At 61.8% G+C, this 18,987-nt stretch overlaps 1 protein-coding gene across 1 annotated transcript; it reads left to right on the forward strand.

Moving 5' to 3' along the window:
* Window positions 1-394: 394 nt before the first annotated feature.
* Window positions 395-18,987, forward strand: SCARF2 (scavenger receptor class F member 2). The gene is made up of 12 exons (XM_057410674.1): window positions 395-428; window positions 1,163-1,649; window positions 6,657-6,715; window positions 8,348-8,449; window positions 8,821-9,340; window positions 9,656-9,874; window positions 10,256-10,384; window positions 12,120-12,223; window positions 12,305-12,422; window positions 13,646-13,767; window positions 16,581-16,733; window positions 17,079-18,987. The coding sequence occupies exons 1-12, from the start codon at window positions 395-397 to the stop codon at window positions 18,281-18,283; spliced, it is 3,252 nt and encodes a 1,083-aa protein (XP_057266657.1). The 3' UTR covers window positions 18,284-18,987.

Below are 18,987 nucleotides of genomic sequence, written 5' to 3' on the forward strand. Positions count from 1 at the left end.
TTCAGGCTCTCCAGAGGTTCTCCTCTTCTGCTGTTTCTCCAGGTGAGACTCCCCTGCCTTAAAGAACAGGCTGGGGGCTACCTCCTGTTCACCTGTGCCACTGGGTGCCCTGCCACCCCACAACCTCCATGTTCCCAGCAGCCTTGATCCATGCTCAGCCACAAAACAGCAACTGCCCTTTCTGTATCTGGGTGCACTGACCCAGTCACCAGCGCCGGTCACCCCACGCTGAAGTGCACAAGCTCGAAAGGCCTGAGGCCTTCAGAAGGACCTGCAGATGGTGTGGAATGGAGGACATCAACCATGCTCATGGGGCACTTTCAATGTTGCTGCACTGTTGGACTGAGGAGGGTCACTGACCAGGCTGGAGCTGTGGGACTGCTGGGGGTGCCCCATGTGTCCCCCAGCTCCACAGATGTGTCCTTATGGTGGGTTAGTTCTGAAGCTCTTCTGTCCCTGTTCAGGGTCAAGGTCCTTTGGTTCCACTATTGTGGGTACCACTTGGATTCCCCAGGTCCCTGTGTGGCTCCCAGCAGGCTGAGCCCAGCACTGCTAGATGCATGGAGATGCCAGACACCAGGAGGTGGACCCTGGGACAGCCGGGCACATAGAAACACAGAATCCCAGCCTTGTTTGGGTTGGAAGGGACTGTAAAGCTCATTCAGCTCCAGACCTCTCCCACAGGCAGGGACACCTTCCACTGGAGCAGCTTGCTGTGTCCAACCCTCTGTGTCCAACCTGGCCTTGAACACTGCCAGGCATGGGGCAGCCACAGCTTCTCTGGGCACCCTGTGCCAGCGCCTCAGCACCCTCACAGTGAAGAGCTTCTGCCTAAGAGCTCAGCTCAGTCTCCCCTCTGGCAGGTTAAAGCCATTCCCCTTGGCCTGTCCCTAAGTCCCTCTCCAGGTTTCCTGCAGCCCCTTTAGGCACTGGAGCTGCTCTAAGGTCTCTGGGGTTGTTGGCTACCTAAGACAGCCCAACCCCAGGGCAGTCGGGCACCCAGGGCTGCAGGAACCCCGGGTGGGCTGGATCCCGGCGCTGCTGCACCTCTGGGGCTGCCACATCCCAGGGGCTGCCGGACCCCGGGACCATCCTCACGCCGGAGTCACGGGATCCCCAGGAGCCCCCGGAGCCCCGGGCTGAGCTGGGAGCCGGGAGCCAGGACCCGCATCCTTCCCTCGGGGCTCCCTCCGCGCATTCCTCGGCGCTGCCCACCCGGGGGACCCCCGGGCCCGTCGGGGCGGCGCTGCCCGCGGTGGGGGGCGCGGCCCCCGGAGCCTGGCCTGCCGTCACGGGAACCAATGCGGGCACCGCCGCCGCCGGGGGGGCGGGGGGGAGCGGCTGCGGAGCGCTCGCACTGCGGCTTCCGCCCGCCGAGCGGCGGCCAGGGCAGGGCGGTCGCCGGGCACGGTGGAGCCGGGGGGGGGGCGGCGGAGCGAAGCGCGGGGGGGAAGCGCCCCGTATGGGATGGGCCGGGTCAGGCCGGGCCCCGCCGCTCCGATGGTGATGGCGGCCCGCGGGCTGCGACCGCCCCGCCGCGCCCGAGCCGGAGCCGCGGAGCTGCCGCTGGTGCTGGTGCTGGTGGTGCTGAGCCGCGGAGCCGCGCAGGAGCTGAGCCCCCGCGGCAGGAACGTCTGCAGGGCCGGAGGGTAGGAGCGGCGGGACGGGACGGGACGGGACCCCGCGGGGCCGGGGCGCGGGGTGCGGCGGGATGGGAAGGGGGGGACGCGGGACGCACACACACACGGACCCGCCGCTGGGCTCCTGCTAGGGTGAAATCCAGCTTGTGAGGAGTTGAGCCGGGGGGAGCCGGGTACCGGGGAGGGCCGAGGAGCTCGGCCCGCGAGGGGCCGGGATGGGGGTCCGGTCCTGACCGCCGGGAGAGCTGCGGGGACCCGGCTCTGGGCACACCGGGGCCGGCCCTGCTCGCCTTTGGGGCAGTCCTGCTGCGCGGAGCCGGTTCTGAGTGCTCCTGGACAGTCCCGCACTTCGCGGCCGCCGGGAGTGCTGTGAACACCCGGTCCTGCAGCCCCCGGGGCAGGTTCTGCCCCCCCCCCCCCCCCCCCCCCCCCCCGGGGCCGATCCTGCTGTGGGGACCTTTCCTTTGGTGCCTCGTGATCATCGAGTCGTGCTGTGGGGGACCAATCCTGCATCCCTGGGGCCGGTTCTGCTGTGGGGAGCCGATCCTGGGTGCCTCCAGGCATCGGATTGCACTTGGGGGGAGGCCGGTCCTGCACCCCCCGCAGCCAGTCCCATGGCCGAGCAGGATGCAGGATGCTTTGGGTATGCTGGTGGAGCTGCCCAGGGCTGCTCGAGATGGTGGACTTGGCAGTTGCAGCAGTCTCGGGTTTGGCTTCAACAAGTGAGTGCTGGTACTACCTGGCTGCCCCCGGGGGTCACATCCTGCCTGCCTGATCGGGGTGGTGACAGAGCCCTGGGAGCTGGCACTGCCTTGTCCCCACTCCCTGAGCTCTGCCTCTACCACAGGTCACTGCAGAGCATCGCCTCGGGCCAAGCTTCTCTGCAGCGCTGGGGCTTGGTGCTGGCCAGGCTGGCCCCAGTCAAGGGGGGAGAGTGCCCACAGACACTGCCTCCTGGCTGGGAGAGCTCCAGCCCCTGCCCTTGCTGGGGGGCCCAGGCCATAAATGCACCTTTACATCTCGCCTGTGAGGTCAGATGAGTCCACAAGGAAAACATGTGCTGAGAGCGAGAGGGGCCACATAATGGCTCCATTCAGCAGGGCCGCAGGGGCTGGTGCCCCCTCCTCAAGTTACAGCCTGAGTTTCCTAAGGAGGCATTTCAGGAGCCGGAGCGGTGGCTGCTGTGGATGTGGGATGTGGGAAGTGGGAAGCGGTTCCTCCTTGCTGCCCATCATCTGTCCAAGCAAAACTGCCACCATGTCCTGGGGTGGCAGCGGGAATGTGACGCAGAGTCCCCCCTACCCTGTCCCGTTCCCAGCATCCAGCCCCACGTGCTGAGGATGGGATGTCTGAGTGCTTCCCTTTGCACCATTCCTGCTGGAGGGATGCTGCACCCAGTGCTGCGGGGCTTGGACACTAGGTGTTCGCCAACAAGCAGACAGGATGCAGGGGGTGATGTCCATCCTCCCATGGGGCCTGCAGGCAGCCTGGGTGCCAGACAAGGTGGGTAGGGGGCAGCCCCTGAGATGTTCTTCTTGGCATGGAGGATGCTCCATGTGTCACCATCCAAACACACCTTAGTGGCCCCAAGAACTGGGGTGCTGTGGGTCCTTCCCTGGCCCTGGGGCTTTGGGACAGGTCCCAGTGTCCCCCACCCAAGCTGGGTGAAGCTGCTGGTTGGATCTGTGGTTGTGATGCTCTGCCAGGCACCTCCATCCCTTGAGGATGCCAGTCGTCAGTTTTGGGGGGCTTGAGGGCAGGATTCTGCTTCAGCTCCTTCTGTGACCTCCTGAGACCTGGCTAGTGAGCAACAACCCAAGGAACTATGTGGGGCAGAAGAAAAGGGATGTGTGGGGACAATTTGGTGTTAAAGTTTTCTTTCCTAATTTTGAAGTTCTTTTAGAACCAAGTTACAAGCTGGGGTGCTACTCTCCGACGCTGGTGTTTGGGGTGCAGGCCAGTGCCTGGGCACTGCTTTGTCCCCATCCTGCTCTCACCAACACTTTCTTTTGGTGAGCATTGCTTTTAAACTTTTCTTTCTCTGGCTGAAGAGTTTCCACGATCCTGCTCCAGGGAATCTCTGCCTTGCACCCCAGGGTTGAGGTTGGGCCGGGGACCTGGAGCTGGCATCATCCAGGGGGGATGTTGCTGGCTGGGACCCCGTGGTCCCTCTGTGCCACATGGGGGGAGCTGTGTGACACCAAGTGATGGGTGATATGGAGAAAGAAGGAGCTCAGTGCCACGGTGATCCTTGGGAGAAACAGTGGGGTGGGGAGCACTCAGGATGGCCACAGGGCTGGGGAGGGGACAGCAGTGCTGTGGGCTGTGGGGACACGCTGCGTGCTCACGAGCTGAGAGCAGGAGGTCTCACATGGGACCATCTGACATGAGACCACAGCAGTGGCTCCCACCCGAGCCCCAGGGTCTATCCTCTGCTCTGGGGATGTGAGCCCACTCCTCACTGTTTTTGGGAGGGGGGGCTGTCTCGAGCTGTCCCTCCAGCCTCAGGAGCCCCCTCCATAGCTGTGGGTGAAGGGGATGTGCTTCAGGGAGCAATTCACCCACAGGAAAAATATTTTGTCTCCATAGAAGCCCCCAGAGCATCCATGGAGGTGCTGCTGGTGCTCAGCACAAGCAGGATGTGGCCATGTGCTGGGCATTGAGCGATTGTCCCTGCAGGTCAAGGCCCTGGTTGCCCCCACATCCCTGCTTCTTCCTTCCACATCAGCAGAGCTCCCACATCCTGGACAGGTCTTAGGGGCAGCTTTTCTTTCTTCTTTTCCCAGCGTCTGAAGTGCTTTGGAGAAGAGGGAATAGAAGATGCATTTGCACCCAGCATGTCTGCAGTGGCAGGTCCCTGTGGGGAGCGAGCGACCTTTTAAACAGATCTCCCATTTACCCGAGTCCCAGTGGTCATGGGATGTATGGAGCAAGCCCTCTTTGCAGGAGCTGAGACCACAAGACGTGGTTTAGATCCATGTCCCGTGGGTCATGCTGCAGCCAGCACCACCCCTACCTGGGGGTGGCTGTACTCAGGGACCAGTCCGTGTGCCACACTGGGAGCACCAGTGACCCCCTGCTGAATCCCAGCTGCCTCTGCTGAGCAGAGGGGTGCTGGATGCCAGCAGCAGGCATGGGGAAGCAGGGATTAGCTGTCAGCCACAAGGTAAACACAATCCCAGTGCTGTGGGTGGGCTGGTGGTGGTCACGGTGCTGCTCACCTCCTCCAGCTCACGGCCGGGGAGGGGTTTCTCCCTCCTGCCACTGTTTCAGCATCTCCCCACCGTCAACCACGGGGCTTTCACCACAGGTGATGCTTTTTGGTGCCTCCCCTGTAATGCCCATTTTGGCAGCCAAGCCAAGCTGTTTTGAGGGAGGAGGTTTCCCAGGCAGAAGGGTTTCCCCTTGCAAACCTGCTGTGGTTTCATCAAAAAACCACCAAATGCTGAATTTCCAAAGGGGGGAACAATAAAAGCAGGGCCAGGTGGGACAGTGACTGCTTGGAGAGGGTCAGGACACCACGGACCCCTCCGGCTGCACCCCTGCACGGCAGGCGCTTAGGGGAGGGCAGCCTGAAGCCTCGTGCAGAGAAGAACCTTGCCTCCAGCCCACCCGGTCTCTGGGGAGGTGGTTTGGTGGTTGACCGCCCTTTGCCCTTAACACCCTGCATCCCCTTGTGTGCTTGCCCAGGGCAGAGCCCCCTCACTTGAGCCCCGCGGTCCCCGCACGGGGGGTTTCTCCGGCTGCCATCGCAGCATCTTGCAGCCGCTTCGGCGGCTGAAGGATGGAGCTATTTTGGGCTCCGTCTGCGAGGCATTCTTTCCAGGCCTTGAATCATTTTTGTGGTTCTTTTCTGCCTCTTTTCCAACTTTTCCGCATCCGCTGTGAGCAGGGGACACGCTGCTCCTGGTGGGGCCGGGCGGGCGCTGGGACCTGCCTCCAGTGCCCCCAGTACCGGTGCTGGGCTGGGGGCTGCTGGCAGCTCCCTCGCTCCCTCCCCGGCCCCAGGACAAGGCTGTCTGGCAGCCAGACACCGTCCTGTGACTGCGCTGGGTTTGAGCGGATACTTCCTCACTGTCTCCTCCTCTTCTGCATTTGTTACTTATAAAGAGGAAAAGGAGGGAAAAAAAAAAAAGAGAAAGAGCAAAGCGCATTCCAGGCTGCGCCGCAGAATGAGTGGCCCTGGATTGACTGCAGCACCCACTTGAGTCCTTTATAGCTCTCAGCATTGGTCCCGGGGCTGGCCGGGACCAGGCAGTATGGTACCACCAGGGATGAGCAGGGTCCCTGCAGGAATGAGCAGGTCCCCCCAGGGATGAGGGGGTTTCCTGCAGTGTCCCGGAACAGGGAGTGTGTTCCCTGCACCTGGGTTGCAGTGTTGGGATCCCCCAGCCTGTCACTCGGGGGGTCATTGAACAAGCGTGGGTGAGGTGTCCCCAGGCGTCCCATTCCAGTAAGGACCTGAGCATCTGGCTGAGCCTCAGAGGGGCTGGGAGACCCCATCCTGGTGCTGGCCAGGGTCAGGCTTGTGCTAAAAATGCTTTGGGTGGTGGTCTTATACATGGTGCTCCCTGGAGGTGGTGGCACTCCTGGGCACTCAGGGGCTCAGGGATACATCCCAGCCACATGCAGTTGGCATCACACAGCTTCTATGTGGGGGATATGCCCCAGGGGCTGTGCTTGAGATGTTCTTTTCCCAGCTTTTAGGGGTTTGGGGGATTTCTTTTGTCAATAACGGTTCCAAACACACCTTTCCTTGTTTCACCACTCCTGGCTCAAAGAGGATCTGGTCCTGGCCTCACTCCTGGCTGAATCCGGTGCCCATGGGAGCCCCCAGCAGCTCTGCGTTGTGAGGAGCAGCCAGCAGCATTCCTTGTCCCATGGGACCAGGCTTCAACTGTCCAGGAGTGAGACCACTCACCATCATGGCACCAGTGTTCTCCATGGAGTTTTGGGAAAGACTAGGGCTTTCTGAGGGTCATAACCAGTCATGGTGCTTTTTCTTGCCCTCTGTAGCTCCGCGGTGCTCATGTGCTGCCCAGGATGGAGGCAACAAGGAAGCGAGTGTTTAATAGGTAAGCACTGGTGTCTCCCTGTGTTGGACGCTGCTCTTCTGCCCATCCTTTGATAAGCCCTCCTGGCCTCACTGTTGTCAGGGGCCACCCTGATGTGCCCCACAGCGGGACCTCCTGTCCGGGGACCTCTGCCTGCAGCCAGGCTCCCTGGGGATGCTGGGGCCTGTCCTGCCTCCCTGTGGTACTTGAAGCCATCAGTGTGTGGATGGAATGGGTGCTCAGCCCCAGTGCTGGGGTGCTGGGGTATCCCCTGAACCCACAGTGACACCCTGGGGTGCACCGGGCACCAGATGGCTCCTCCATGTGGAGCATCACCCCCACTCCCAGGCTGGCAGGTTTCTCTCCATGCTGGCCAGCTCTGGGGGTGCTGCTTTGGGACCCAAGGGTCAGCCAGGGTTCCCCAGGGTGAAGCGTGGGGACGGGGAAGGTGCAGCTGCAGGGATGGGACCCAGAGACTTCCCACAGCAGTGTGAGGAGCCAAGGCAGAGCCGCCAAGACCAGGCACGTGTCCATCATGGCCCCAGTGGGGAGAGGCTGCTGGGGCAGCCCCAGCCAGGGCCACGCCAGGCGTTGCAGTTCTTGCAGGGGCACGGATGCTGAGCGTGAGGCCCTGGAGCTCTGATCCTCTGCGCTGATCCACAGGCGTGGGGCTGCTCCGGGGTTCCTGAGCTATCCCCCACAGCCTCGCCTGGCCACAGGACTCCCCTTGCCCCAGGAGAGATGAAGGAGCTCAGGGCAGCAGCCTGGGGCACCAGCAGTGTGCAGCCAGCAGCCAGGACATGTAACCAACTAACCCACCGTGCATGAGCCCTTGTAACCGCTCGCTGCATGCGTTGGATGCCTGCACACCAGGAACAGGGCATGGTCCATTCGGCATGAGGGAGAACAGGGTCTGCCAGGACACTGGGGGGAGGACGGTCCCACCAGCAAGCTTTCCCCATCTCCTTGCCCCCCCAACCTGCTCTAACCCTTAGACTCACTGCTCCTAACCTGTGTAATCTGTCTATTTTAGGGGGTTCTATAGTATCCATCACCGTAGGTCTAACAGCTCCCAGGTAAGGTGAATGGGATGGGTGGTCTGCTCTCCCGTGTGGCTCCTAAGGTGGCTCATCTAGGGCCGTGCAGGACCTGCCTGTGCCAGCCTGCGCCATCATGCTGCCTGTCCACATCCTGCTCCTGCCCCAGCACAGGGATCCCTCACAGCAGGGGGGCTGCTGGCCCAGCAGGAGAGGCAGTGGTGGGGTGGCAGTGACACCACCGTGTCTGTAATGAGTGGAGGGGACAGGGGACTGCCTATGACACCCCCAACCCATGTCCCTGTTCTCCTTCGGTGCCCACAAGCAGTCCCGGCACAGGGGTGTTTCTGCTGGTGACATGGATCTGAGCCGCTGGTGGGTGCAGACACGGACAGGGATGGATTGGGCTGGGTGGCAGGAGGCTGCTGCGGGGATGGAGCTGAATGGAGTGGCAGGAGGCTGGTGGCCTTTTCTTGGCGAGGGTCCCATCCAGCCTGCCCGGCTGCTTGCCAGGACGGTCACTGTGCCACAGCACCTGTGGGGCCGGGGTGTGTTTGGGAACGGGGATGGGTCCAGTGGCATCGTGCTGCCTCCTGATACCTGTCCATCCATCCAGCTGTGTGCGAGGGGAACTTCACCTGCAAGGAGAATGAGGTGTGTGTCCGGCCCGGCGAGTGCCGCTGCCGCCATGGCTACTTTGGCGCCAACTGTGACACCAGTGAGTACCAGCATGGCATGAGGTGTCCTTGGTGGGGTTCACTGGGGGTTAGCTCATCCCGGAGTGACTTCCGAGAGGTGGATGCTCTGCTCTGGCTTTGTGGCCAGGGCATCATTCCTTTGGAGGGGTCTCCTCTGAGACCCAGCGCACTAGAGGAGGGGGGTCACTGCACTAGAGGAGGGGGGTCACTGCACTAGAGGAGGGGGGGTCACTGCACTAGAGGAGGGGGGGTCACTGCACTAGAGAAGAGGGGTCACTGCACTAGAGGATGGGGGTCACTGTGCTTGAGCATCCCGTTGGGAGCGGGGGTCTCCCCTGGAGGAGGGGTTGTTTACCGCAGGCAGTGCCAGGGCTGATGGCTCTGCCCGCAGAGTGTCCCCGGCAGTTCTGGGGTCCCGACTGCAAGGAGATGTGCAGCTGCCACCCCAACGGGCAGTGCGAGGACGTGACGGGGCAGTGCACCTGCAATGCCAACCGCTGGGGTCCCAAGTGCGAGAACATCTGCCTCTGCAAGCACGGCAAGTGTGACCAGAAGACAGGCAAGTGCACCTGCGAGCCCAACTGGTGGGGACCGCAGTGCTCCAGCTCCTGCTACTGCAGCCACAACTCCCAGTGTGACCAGCAGACAGGGAACTGCCTGTGCCAGCCCGGCTGGTGGGGCCGCGGCTGCAACAACCAGTGCTCCTGCAACAACTCTCCCTGCGAGCAGTTCACGGGGCGCTGCCAGTGCCGGGAGCGGACGTTCGGGCCCCGCTGCGACCGCTACTGCCAGTGCTACAAGGGCAAGTGCAACCAGGTGGATGGAACGTGCACGTGTGAGCCGGGATACCGCGGGAAGTACTGCCGCGAGCCGTGCCCTGCGGGATTCTATGGACAGGGCTGCAGGAGGCGGTGAGTGCCTGGAACCCCCGGACTCTGTGGGAGGTGGCGGCAGGAGGACTGAGGGATGCTGTGCAGGCTGATGGGCTGCCCCTCAGTCACAGTCATGCCTAGGCTGTGAATTCAGGACATTCCTGGGGAGGGGAAGGAGGTATTTCGCACAAACTTCTGAATGCAATTCCAGAAAACGAGATAGTAAGGGTAGATTATTAATAGTTAGAGCCATATTTTCTGTTCTCTGTTCTCAAAGCCCCCACTTCGCTGAAGTAAGAGGCTGAGAAAGGTGAGGGAAGGGAGATGTTGAACAAAGGGAAGTTGCCGTTGCAGGTGCGGGCAGTGCAAGAGCCTGCAGCCGTGCACCGTGGCGGATGGGCGCTGCCTGACCTGCGAGGCGGGCTGGAATGGCACCAAGTGCGACCAGCCCTGCTCTCCCGGCTTCTATGGAGAGGGCTGTGAGAAGCTCTGCCCCCCCTGCAAGGATGGTCACACCTGCAACCACATCAACGGCAAGTGCTCCCACTGCAACCCTGGCTGGATTGGAGACCGGTGAGTGCTGCAGCCGGGACCGGGCAGGTGATGCCCAGCATCCCTCCTGCCCCCTGCCTGGCTTTCTGCAGCCAGAAGGGGAGGGCAGGGGTAGGCTGAGCCCACTGACACAGCCACGAGACTGAAGGGAGCCTGTGAGACCCCTGCCTATGCCCCTATGCAGTGCTGGGTGCTCGTGGCAGGGCTCAGCTCTCAAGCTCAGATGCATTCCCGCAGGCTGTTGTGCCCGGGATTAGTTCCAGGGCTTTGAAGCACCCAAACAGGGATGATAACACACAGCCCATCTCCCTGCCTGCAGGCAGGAGGGTTGTGGGGATGGATGCCAGCATTCCCCAGGATCCATGGATGCTCCATCGCCTGCCCTCATCCCTCCCATTTCAGGTGTGAAACGAAGTGCCGGAACGGGACATACGGGGATAACTGCGCCTTTGTCTGCAGTGACTGCGTCAATGGCCAGTGCCACTTTGAGACAGGCCGCTGCCTCTGCCACCCCGGCTCCCATGGCACCTAGTAAGTGAGGCACAGTGGGCGTGCTTGGGGTGCACTCCAGGGCTCCTGGAGTGTGGACCCTCTGGCCGGGGTCTTCCTCACCCCTGGGAAGAGCCCCCAGCCCTCCTCCTGCCCAAGGAGGTTCCCAGACAAGAGGTTTCCTGTGGTGGAAGCACTCGTGGGCAATAATAAAGATGAATTTTGGAAGGGGGCGAAAGGACGCGCTCGTGAAGCCCTTAGCAGGAGAAGGATTTTGCTGTAGGAAATGTCTATTTGGCAAAAACAAATGCTGTCGACAAAACAGTGGTTTCTTGGGGGATTTTAAGTCCAGGGTGGAATTTCTAGCCGAAAAGAGAGAGAAAACCACATCCCAGAATAGCAAAAAGCCTCACACACATGGCATCCACAGGGTGCTCCTGCTGCAAGCTACAGCTCTGGTCGGAGTCTTCCACATCCCTGGGAAGAGCCCCCCAGCCCTCCGCCTGCCCAAGGAGAGGGCACAGGGACATTGGATATCCTGCTTGCATTCCCTGGTGGTTTTGTCCAGTGTGGGACTGTGTGGAAAGGCAGAAAAGCATTTCCTTATGCCTGGGGCATGCAGACAGCTCCCACAGTGCCGGTGTTGCTTGGATTTTCCCATCATTAACTGCAGGGGCGATGGCAGAAGAGAGATTCGGAGCTGGTGTCCTTCCCATGCCAGTTTTTCGCTCAGGACATATAAACAAGGAGTGTTTGGATTTTGGGTGGGGTTTGGGGGGCTTCACCAGCCCCTCATGCTGCTAAAAGAGCCAGATGGGCACTGGCAGCAGCTCAGGCCAGGGCATCGTGTCCGCCTTTGGCAGCAGGGGTGGAGGGAGCTGGGTGCTTGGTGCTGCTTTCAGCGGAGTGCCAGACAGCAGCACATGGATTAGACTTCTGAGACCCCGGCACAGCACCAGGAGTGTGGGGACCAGGGTGCTCAGGATGCAGCCACAGCCCCAGCAGCATCCCCAGCAGCGCTGTAGCTGTGGGCTGAGCTGTGCTGTATGGGTGCACTCCAGGCTCAGGCTGCTCCCTGTGACTATGTGCAAACTCATGCATTTGTCAGTGTATAATTTTGCTAAAAAGGGATGATTTCTGGAAGGAAGGCAGAACGATGTCCTCCCTGTGCAGGGGGTTCTCTCAGCTCTGCATTGGGAGGATACTAAAGTACCTGTGGTGTGCAGAGAGTTGTGTATCTCCTCCACGTCATTCCCAGAGGTGTCAAGACCAGAGGTGACAGGAAAGCAAATTCTGCCCTGTGCTCTCCCAGGTTGTGAGGAAATGCAGGTCTGGTGGTGGGATGAGCAGTTTTGTCAGGGCACCGTCCCTGCTCCCAGCCGCCGGAGCAGCCGCGGGCTCGGTGTGCGCCCAGTCGTCACCCAGCGCCTGGCAGGCACGAGGCTGGGCTTTGCGAGTTGTTGGAGTATGAAATGGGCTGATCCGCCTCCAGGCACGGTGCCGAGGGCCGGGACATTCCCAGGGGAGCGGGTTTGGGCCAGGGCCCACTGGCTCCTTACGGCTGCAGCCGCTCCGGCTGGGACGCTGCTGGTGGTGAACAGCTGCTGGAGGGTTCAGTGCCCAGCAGTGCCACCAGCATCCCTGAATCCGCTGCACCGTGTAGCCAAGGCCCTCAGTGCCATGGGTTAGTGGTGGCCTCGGCAGTGCTGGGAGCAGTTGGACTGGGTGATCTTGAAGGTCTTGTCCAGCCTGGCTCATGATCACTGTTTCCTCCCAGCTGTAACCTCACGTGCCCGCCCGGCCGCTATGGAGCCAACTGCGCTGAAGCCTGCAGGTGCCACGACGGTGCCTGCAACCCGCTGACAGGCGCCTGCCACATGGGTGAGAGCCGGGATGGGCACAGAATGGGCACTGGGGGTGCACGGGGCTGGATGGGGCTGAGCCACCTATTCTGTTTTGCAGAGGCCAACCAGCGGATGGGGGTGATCGGTGCCGGGGCGCTCCTGGCACTACTGCTCATCCTCCTGCTCTCCCTGCTCTGCTGCTGTTGCATCTGCCGCAAGAAGGACGAAGCCTGTGGGTGAGTACCAGGGCCAGGCGGGCTCCCGCCGGGCTCTGACACAAAGCCTGAGCAGGAAAGGGGGTGGCTGGGGACATTGGTGACCAGTGCATGGCTGGGACCAGGATGGGGATGCAGGGACCGCACTGAGACAGCGGTGCTGCAGGGAAACTGAGACAGAGCAGCACTGTGTGTTCTGCACATCCCAGGGGTATGAGCTGGTCCTGCTACATCCTCAGGGCAGCACCCAAGCAGCAGGTGATGGAGGGACTCGGGGTGAGCCTCTTCCCTGACTGTTTCCCTCTCATGGGCCACCACTTCACAGAGGTCCTCTCCAGTATCTGGGAGGATGGAGCGAAAGGAACCCTAAAACACAGTGAGGGCATCAGGATGTGACCAAGACCCCCAAGAACAATCCCCTGGGCTATAGCATGAGTCCTGGAGGAGGGCAATCGGCTGCAGCACTGCCGGGCTGGGATGCTGATGCTGGCAGCATGTTGGCAGTGCCAGGTGACATCCCCATTGCGGAGGGAAAGGCTTGTGCTGCTCAGCATGGGCCAGGCTGTGGGAGTTCCTCCAGCCATGGTGAATCCCTTCTCTCATGCTGGCAGCCGCTGCTCTGGGATTTTCCAGAAGCTCCTGTTGCAGCCATGCCAGCTCAGCCCTGTCCTGCACATCTGGCTCAGAAGCCCTGGGAGCTGCAGGCAATTACCCACAGAGAAAAGCACCAGCGCAACACCCTGTGGTGAGGTGTTGGACAGGGAGAGGGGAGATGAGTTCCCTCTCTCCCATGGTGCCTGGATCTCTGCAGTGTCCCCCAGAAGCCAGGTCACCCCAAGTGCCACCCCCACGGCACTGCCTTGTGGAGCATCCCAAGTGATGGGCACAACTGCCTGAAAAAGCCTCAAAACCAGAGAGCAAATAAAGAGAAGCCACGTATTTGTTCTGGGGTCTTGGCTGGGCGTTCCCAGTGCTTTGGACTGCCAACAGCCGTGGCCGGCTCCGGCCTTGCCACCACCCCCGGCACTGCTCTGCAGCCCGGTGTGGTGTGAGCCGGTGCCGCACTGGCAGCACCCTCGGCAGGTCTCCAAACCCCCTTTCACCTGCCCCAGTATTTTCCCCTGACGCCCTTTGTCTCTGCAGGCCCCTGAAGCCTTGACTCTCTCCATCACCCCATGAATGCTGTCCCCACCACAGGGTGACTGCTGGTGCCTCTCTGATGGGGCTGTCACCTTCTCTTGCAGCTCCGGCCAGGACCCGGCAGCAGCCAAGAAGCCACCGAGACGCTTGTGCGGGCGGTTCAGCCGCATCGGCATGAAGCTCCCGCGCATCCCACTGCGGCGCCAGAAGCTGCCCAAGGTCGTGGGTAAGGTGCTGCCATCTGGGGAGGGGCACAGAGCCACAGCCCAGGGGCTGACCCCTCACAGGACAGAGCAGGACTCGCAGCTCCCAGCCCAGGCAGTGAGCACAGCACAGCAGGGACGGGGACAAGCAGGTCCCCAGCTCCATCAAAGTGCTTGGTGTGAGCGCATGGCTCACAGGTGCTGAGCCCTTTCTGCAGCTTCTGGATGTCAATGGTATCATTTTGCTTTTGCCTGGTGAACTGAGCTCTGCTGAGCTGCTCTGGGGGGATTTGAGATTCCCCAGGTAGGGGAAATGTCCCTGTTGCACCAGGGAATCGCCTCGTTTGGCCTTTTGGTCCTGACCTAACCCTGCCCAAGCTTTGTGTGGAGCCTGAGCGTCCCAGCTGGTGCCAGAGCTCACCCTGCTTCTGCGTGTAGCAGAGGTGAGGATGGAGGGCAGGGACGTTGGGTGAGGTCCCCCACTGCCTGGGCACAAACAGCACTTGCAGGAGATGCTCACATGTGCAAAGGGCCTGACCTAGAGCTGGGGGACAGCGTCCCCTGCCCCAAACCCTCCTTGTGCTCATCCCAGCGTGAGGAGCTAGGGATGCGCTGCCCCCAAGAGGACCCCATTGAATAAACCGGCGGGTGCTGCACTGCCGTGGGGCTCAGCCTCCCTTTCCTGGAGGACAGTGGCTCCCTTTCCCACTGGACAGTGGCTCAGCATGATGCCAAGTCCCCCATTAAGGGTGGGACATGGCCCCATCCCAGCACACGGTTCCTGATCAACTTCATCACAGCCTCCTTGCCGTGTGGGGCACAGCAAAGCCCTGCCATGGAGCAGGGTGTGTCGGGGCCGGAGAAACATTCCTACTGCAAGGATAACAGAGGCCGTGTTTGTGGAAGGGGCCGGGCAGGGCTCGGGAAGGACAGAGGGTGCCTGGGCAGGGGGAGCTCAAGGGGGGCTGCCTGCACCTTCCCTGCGTCAGCCCAGAGGCAGCTGGAGCCCATCCAGCTTCTCTGTGTAAACAGGATGGCAGCGGGCCCGGGAAGGGGTGAGGACGGTGCCAGAGGGATGCTCGGGATGGCCTCGTGTCCTGGCAGGGCTGTGGCTATTCCCAGAGCCTGGTGAGGAGGCTGGGGGTTGTTAGGAAAAGGGAACAGGCTTTGGTCAGGGCTTGCCTTGTGTTCATCGCGTCAGCCCGCGCGCTGGAGCCAGTGAGTTTTGGCAGCAATAGTGCATGGTGCAGTGACACCTCCAGCCCCTGCTGGGTCTGGGCACCCCCCGGGCAAAGGGGAGCTGCTGAGTGCCTGGAGTAGCTTCATCCCGATGATGCCAGTGACCGCCGTGCCAGGTCAGCACACAGCTCCACCTGGAAGCCACGGGCCACAACACAGTAGCCTGCTGCCATGTTGGTCCTGCCCCAGCAGGAGGGTCCAGGGATGCTGAAATGCCTCATCCCAAAGGCCAGGTCAGAGCTGGAGGTGCTCAGGACCCTGTGGGGATGTCATGGGTAAACCAGTGCTGCCTGAAGCCATGGATGCCCTGCATATGGTTGCTCTGGATCTACTCATGTTCTTGCAGAGCTGCTGCCCCAGCTGTGTGTTTGCTGTCACTGGGTGGATTTTCCCTCTGGGCTCAAACATGATCATGGTCAATAACAGTGAACACAAGCCTGTGAGCATGGTAGAACCTTCCCAGGTGGGATACCAGGTCTTCCTGAAGCTCATCAGGAGCCCCAGGTGTCCCCCTGGGAAGCTTCTTCCCAGCCTTGGCATCAGCTTTGGGTCCACAGCATCTCCCTGGGGATCGCACCGAGCTGGCAGCCAGCAGGGCCACAGCTTGGGCTGACCCTTGTGGCTGCACTGCCAAGGTTTGGGCCACTGTGCAGGCAGGGCTGAGGTTGGCACCTTCATGCTGTGGCCCTGGGAGATTTTGGGGATCAGTGGCAGGAGGGGACTGGTGAGAAGCATCCATGTTTCTCCCAGCCCCATCAGCCAGGGGTGTATATCAGCCAGGGGAGGTAAATCCCAAGGGACCACGCAGGAGCTCCCAGCCCCCTCTGGGTGTGCTGCACATCCTCTTTGTATCTTCTAGCCGTATCCTGGGTCTCACTGAGGTCCCCTGTGGCCGTGGGTCCCAGGCGCTCATCACGCCTCCTCTCAGGAAGCGTCTCCCTTCATCTACTTCCAGCCAGCTGCTTTTAATTTTCCCTTTTTGGTTTGTTTTAAAGGAAAGCCATATTGGAACTGCCACCTCCCCTCTGCAGCTGTTTGCTCTTGAAATACTGCTGTATTGGGGTTTTCTTTCCTTTCTCCAAGAAGACAAACTGGGCAAGGGCAGGTGGGCATCGTTGCCCTCGTTTTAATGCAGTCCTAATAAAGAATCAATGTGCTGGGAAAGGAGGACATCCCAATGACACTGAGTTATTTTATTGTAAAGCAGGGATGTGCAAGAACCCCTCAGTCCAAGCAGGAAACTGCAGCATGCCTTAGGTGTTGGGATGTGTGGGCAGAGGTGACAAATACCTGGGGGTAATTGTCAACCCCAAAGGGGCCCAGAGCTGACACAGGATTTGAGGTGTGGCCTCACCAGTGCCCAATGAAGGGGGGCAATCACTGCCCTGGCCCTGCTGCCACACCGGTGCTGATACAAGCCAGGATGCTGGTGGCTTCTTGGTTACCAGAGCATCTGGAGCTGCCTAAGTCTCGGAGTGGGTCGGTCCCCTCCACCGAGCTGGGTGCTGCCATGGTCCTGTGATTCTATGACCACCCTCCTGACTGGGCTGAGGTGTCCAGCAGTCCTGGCACTGACAGCACTTCTTTGCCCTTGCAGTTGCCCACCACGACCTGGAGAACACCCTGAACTGCAGCTTCATTGAGCCACCCTCTGTGGTGGAGCAGCCTTCCCCGTCCTGGTCATCCCGTGGTTCCTTCTCCTCCTTCGACACCACGGATGAGGGGCCGGTGTACTGCGTCCCCCACGAAGGTGAGCAGGGAACAGTGCTTCCCCAGGGCTCCTCAGGGCTATCTCCAGGGGCCATCTCCTGCTCAGTGGAGAGCCAGCACCCTTGGGTGGTGGGGACTATTACCCTGGCTCCCCATCCCCTGAGAAGGGATGCAGGGAACAATGTTCCTTCCCATTTGGTTTCACAGCTCCCTCCTCTGGGGTCGCTTTAAGAGCTTTCTTGTGACTGGGAGGAGGGAGCTGGGGACAACACCAGGGTGTGGGACACCGAGGGGGATGCTGTCCCATCGTGCTGCAGGAGCATCTCAGACCTTCCCCTCCCCGGGCACAGCCCCTCCTGACGCTCCCCGTGCTCTCTTCCTGCAGAGAGTGTGGGTGACAGCAGGGACCGGGGGACACCCGCCAGCCCCGGGGACAAGTTGGCGGCCCCGGCCGGCGGGGAGGAAGCAGGTGAATACACCTTCCTGAAGGAGACGGGCTCGGTCCGAGCCTTCCCGGCCGACAGCAGCGAAACGCCCCTGCTCAAGTCCTCGGACAGCGAGCGCTCGTCCTGCGGCTCGGGCTCGGCCGGTGCCGCGCTCTATGCCCGGGTTGCCCGTCTCTCCAAGCAGTCCAAGGAGGAGGAGGATGGCACCGCAGAGCCACGCGGCCCCGGGAAGCCGCCGTCCCCAGAACGGACCAAGCCCCGTCCCCCAGACCCAGCCACAAAGCCCAAAGTCTCCTGGATCCACGGCAGGTACAGCTCCAGCCAATCCAACTCGCTCCCGGTGTCCAGCCGGTCCCCAGAGCGAGCGGCTGCCCGGTCCGACAGCCCCGAGCAAGGACAGGGCTTGGACAAGAGGAAGAGGAGCCCGAGCGAGACATCGGCCGGCGTGCAGGGCAGGGCAGAGGAGAGGGGCAGCGCGCGGGGCAAGGAGAAAGCACAGAAGCAACCAAAGGAGCCTGGTGTCCCTGAGGGCAAAGCCAGCCTGCCCGGGGAGCCCCAGTCACCCTCCAAGCCCAAGCAGAGGAGCAAAGCCAGCTCAGAGCCCACAGAGAGCATCAATGGGGCTGTGCAGAACGCCTTCCGGAAGATGGGCGCCTTCCAGCCAGAGCGGCGGGCTGGGGACACCAGGGATGCTCCGCGCAGCCCCGGCGCTGGCAAACCCCGCTCCGAGCCCCTCCATCCCCAGCTGGCCTCCGAGCTGGCTGCCCAGCTGAAGGAAAAGACTCAGAGCCTCAGCAAGGGGGACGGAGGCGCCCGGGCAAACGGAGTGGGAGTGCAGCGGGAGAAGCCCACTCCTCCACAGAAAGCCAAGCGCTCAGCGGCCGCCAGCGGCCAGAAGACCAGCAAGCCCCTGCTGCCCACTTCTCCCCCCCTGCAGAAACTGATCCCCGGGGTGGCCGAGCCGGTGGCCGGGGAGCACAAATGGGTGGAGAAGCCGAGCACCGGCAGCAGCCAGGACCCGGCTCCCCCCGGCGAGCAGGCGGCCAAGAAAACCCCCATCAAAAAGCCCCCCCGGAAGAAGAGCCGAGAAGCCAGCCTGGAGCCGCCCAGAGCCGCTGCCGCGCCCGCTCAGGCCGTGCAGTGACCGGGAGCTGGGCACCAGCCCCCGCCAGCCGGCCCCGTGCCAGAGGAAGGACGTTTGCCAGCACGGCCGGTGGGCATGGGAGCCTGGGCTGGGCAGGGGGCACGGGAGCAGTCCTGAGCCTGCAATTCCCCTTCTCTCCATCTCTCTCATCCCCCTCTCTCCTTTAGTCTCCCCTGCTCCAGGACCTGGTCCTCCCCATCCATGCCCCGCTGCCTGCTCCCTGCCAGGACTGCAGGGAGTTGGCCTGGCCACCAGCCCCGGGGGGGTCCGTGCTTGGCATCCCCCCCTTTTTGTAGCAGTATTATTGATCGCATAAGCAGCGCTTGTACCCACAGTGTATTCTGCAGTAACGGAGACGCTCGCTTCCCACACCCCATGCTTGGGGTGCAGCCGGGTGCGGGGTCTCCGCACCCATCACTGGCACCGAGCCCCTGCCCTGGCACCCTGGGCTCCAGGCACGGCTCCATTGCTGGTGCTGCCGCAGCTGTGCCGTGCCCGGCGTGGGGTCGAGCTGGTTTCGACCGATGCCACCCTCCCCTCCAGCCCTGGGGTTGCTTCTGGACTGGAGGAGCGCCCTGGTTATGGCCAGACCCAATGTCCTTTGGGCTCTCCCTCCCACCCAGCGGCGTTGGAGGGTTCATTCGGTACGACAGAGCCTGGCATCTCTGCAGAGCGCTTCCCAATAAAAGTGTATTTCTTCCATA

The sequence above is a fragment of the Pezoporus wallicus genome, unplaced genomic scaffold, assembly GCF_028554395.1.
Source record: "Pezoporus wallicus isolate ANWC-B61680 ecotype Strahan unplaced genomic scaffold, APGP_CSIRO_Pwel_v1 contig_8226, whole genome shotgun sequence".
Classification (NCBI taxonomy): domain Eukaryota; kingdom Metazoa; phylum Chordata; class Aves; order Psittaciformes; family Psittacidae; genus Pezoporus; species Pezoporus wallicus.

Excerpts from the sequence above, each read along its gene's own strand:
- SCARF2 (XM_057410674.1), top strand. The coding sequence starts at position 395 with ATGTGTCCCCCAGCTCCACAGATGTGTCCTTATG. Across the intron at positions 9,875-10,255 it reads CCTGGCTGGATTGGAGACCG|GTGTGAAACGAAGTGCCGGA; the intron begins GTGAGTGCTGCA and ends CTCCCATTTCAG. Across the intron at positions 13,768-16,580 it reads GAAGCTGCCCAAGGTCGTGG|TTGCCCACCACGACCTGGAG; the intron begins GTAAGGTGCTGC and ends TTGCCCTTGCAG.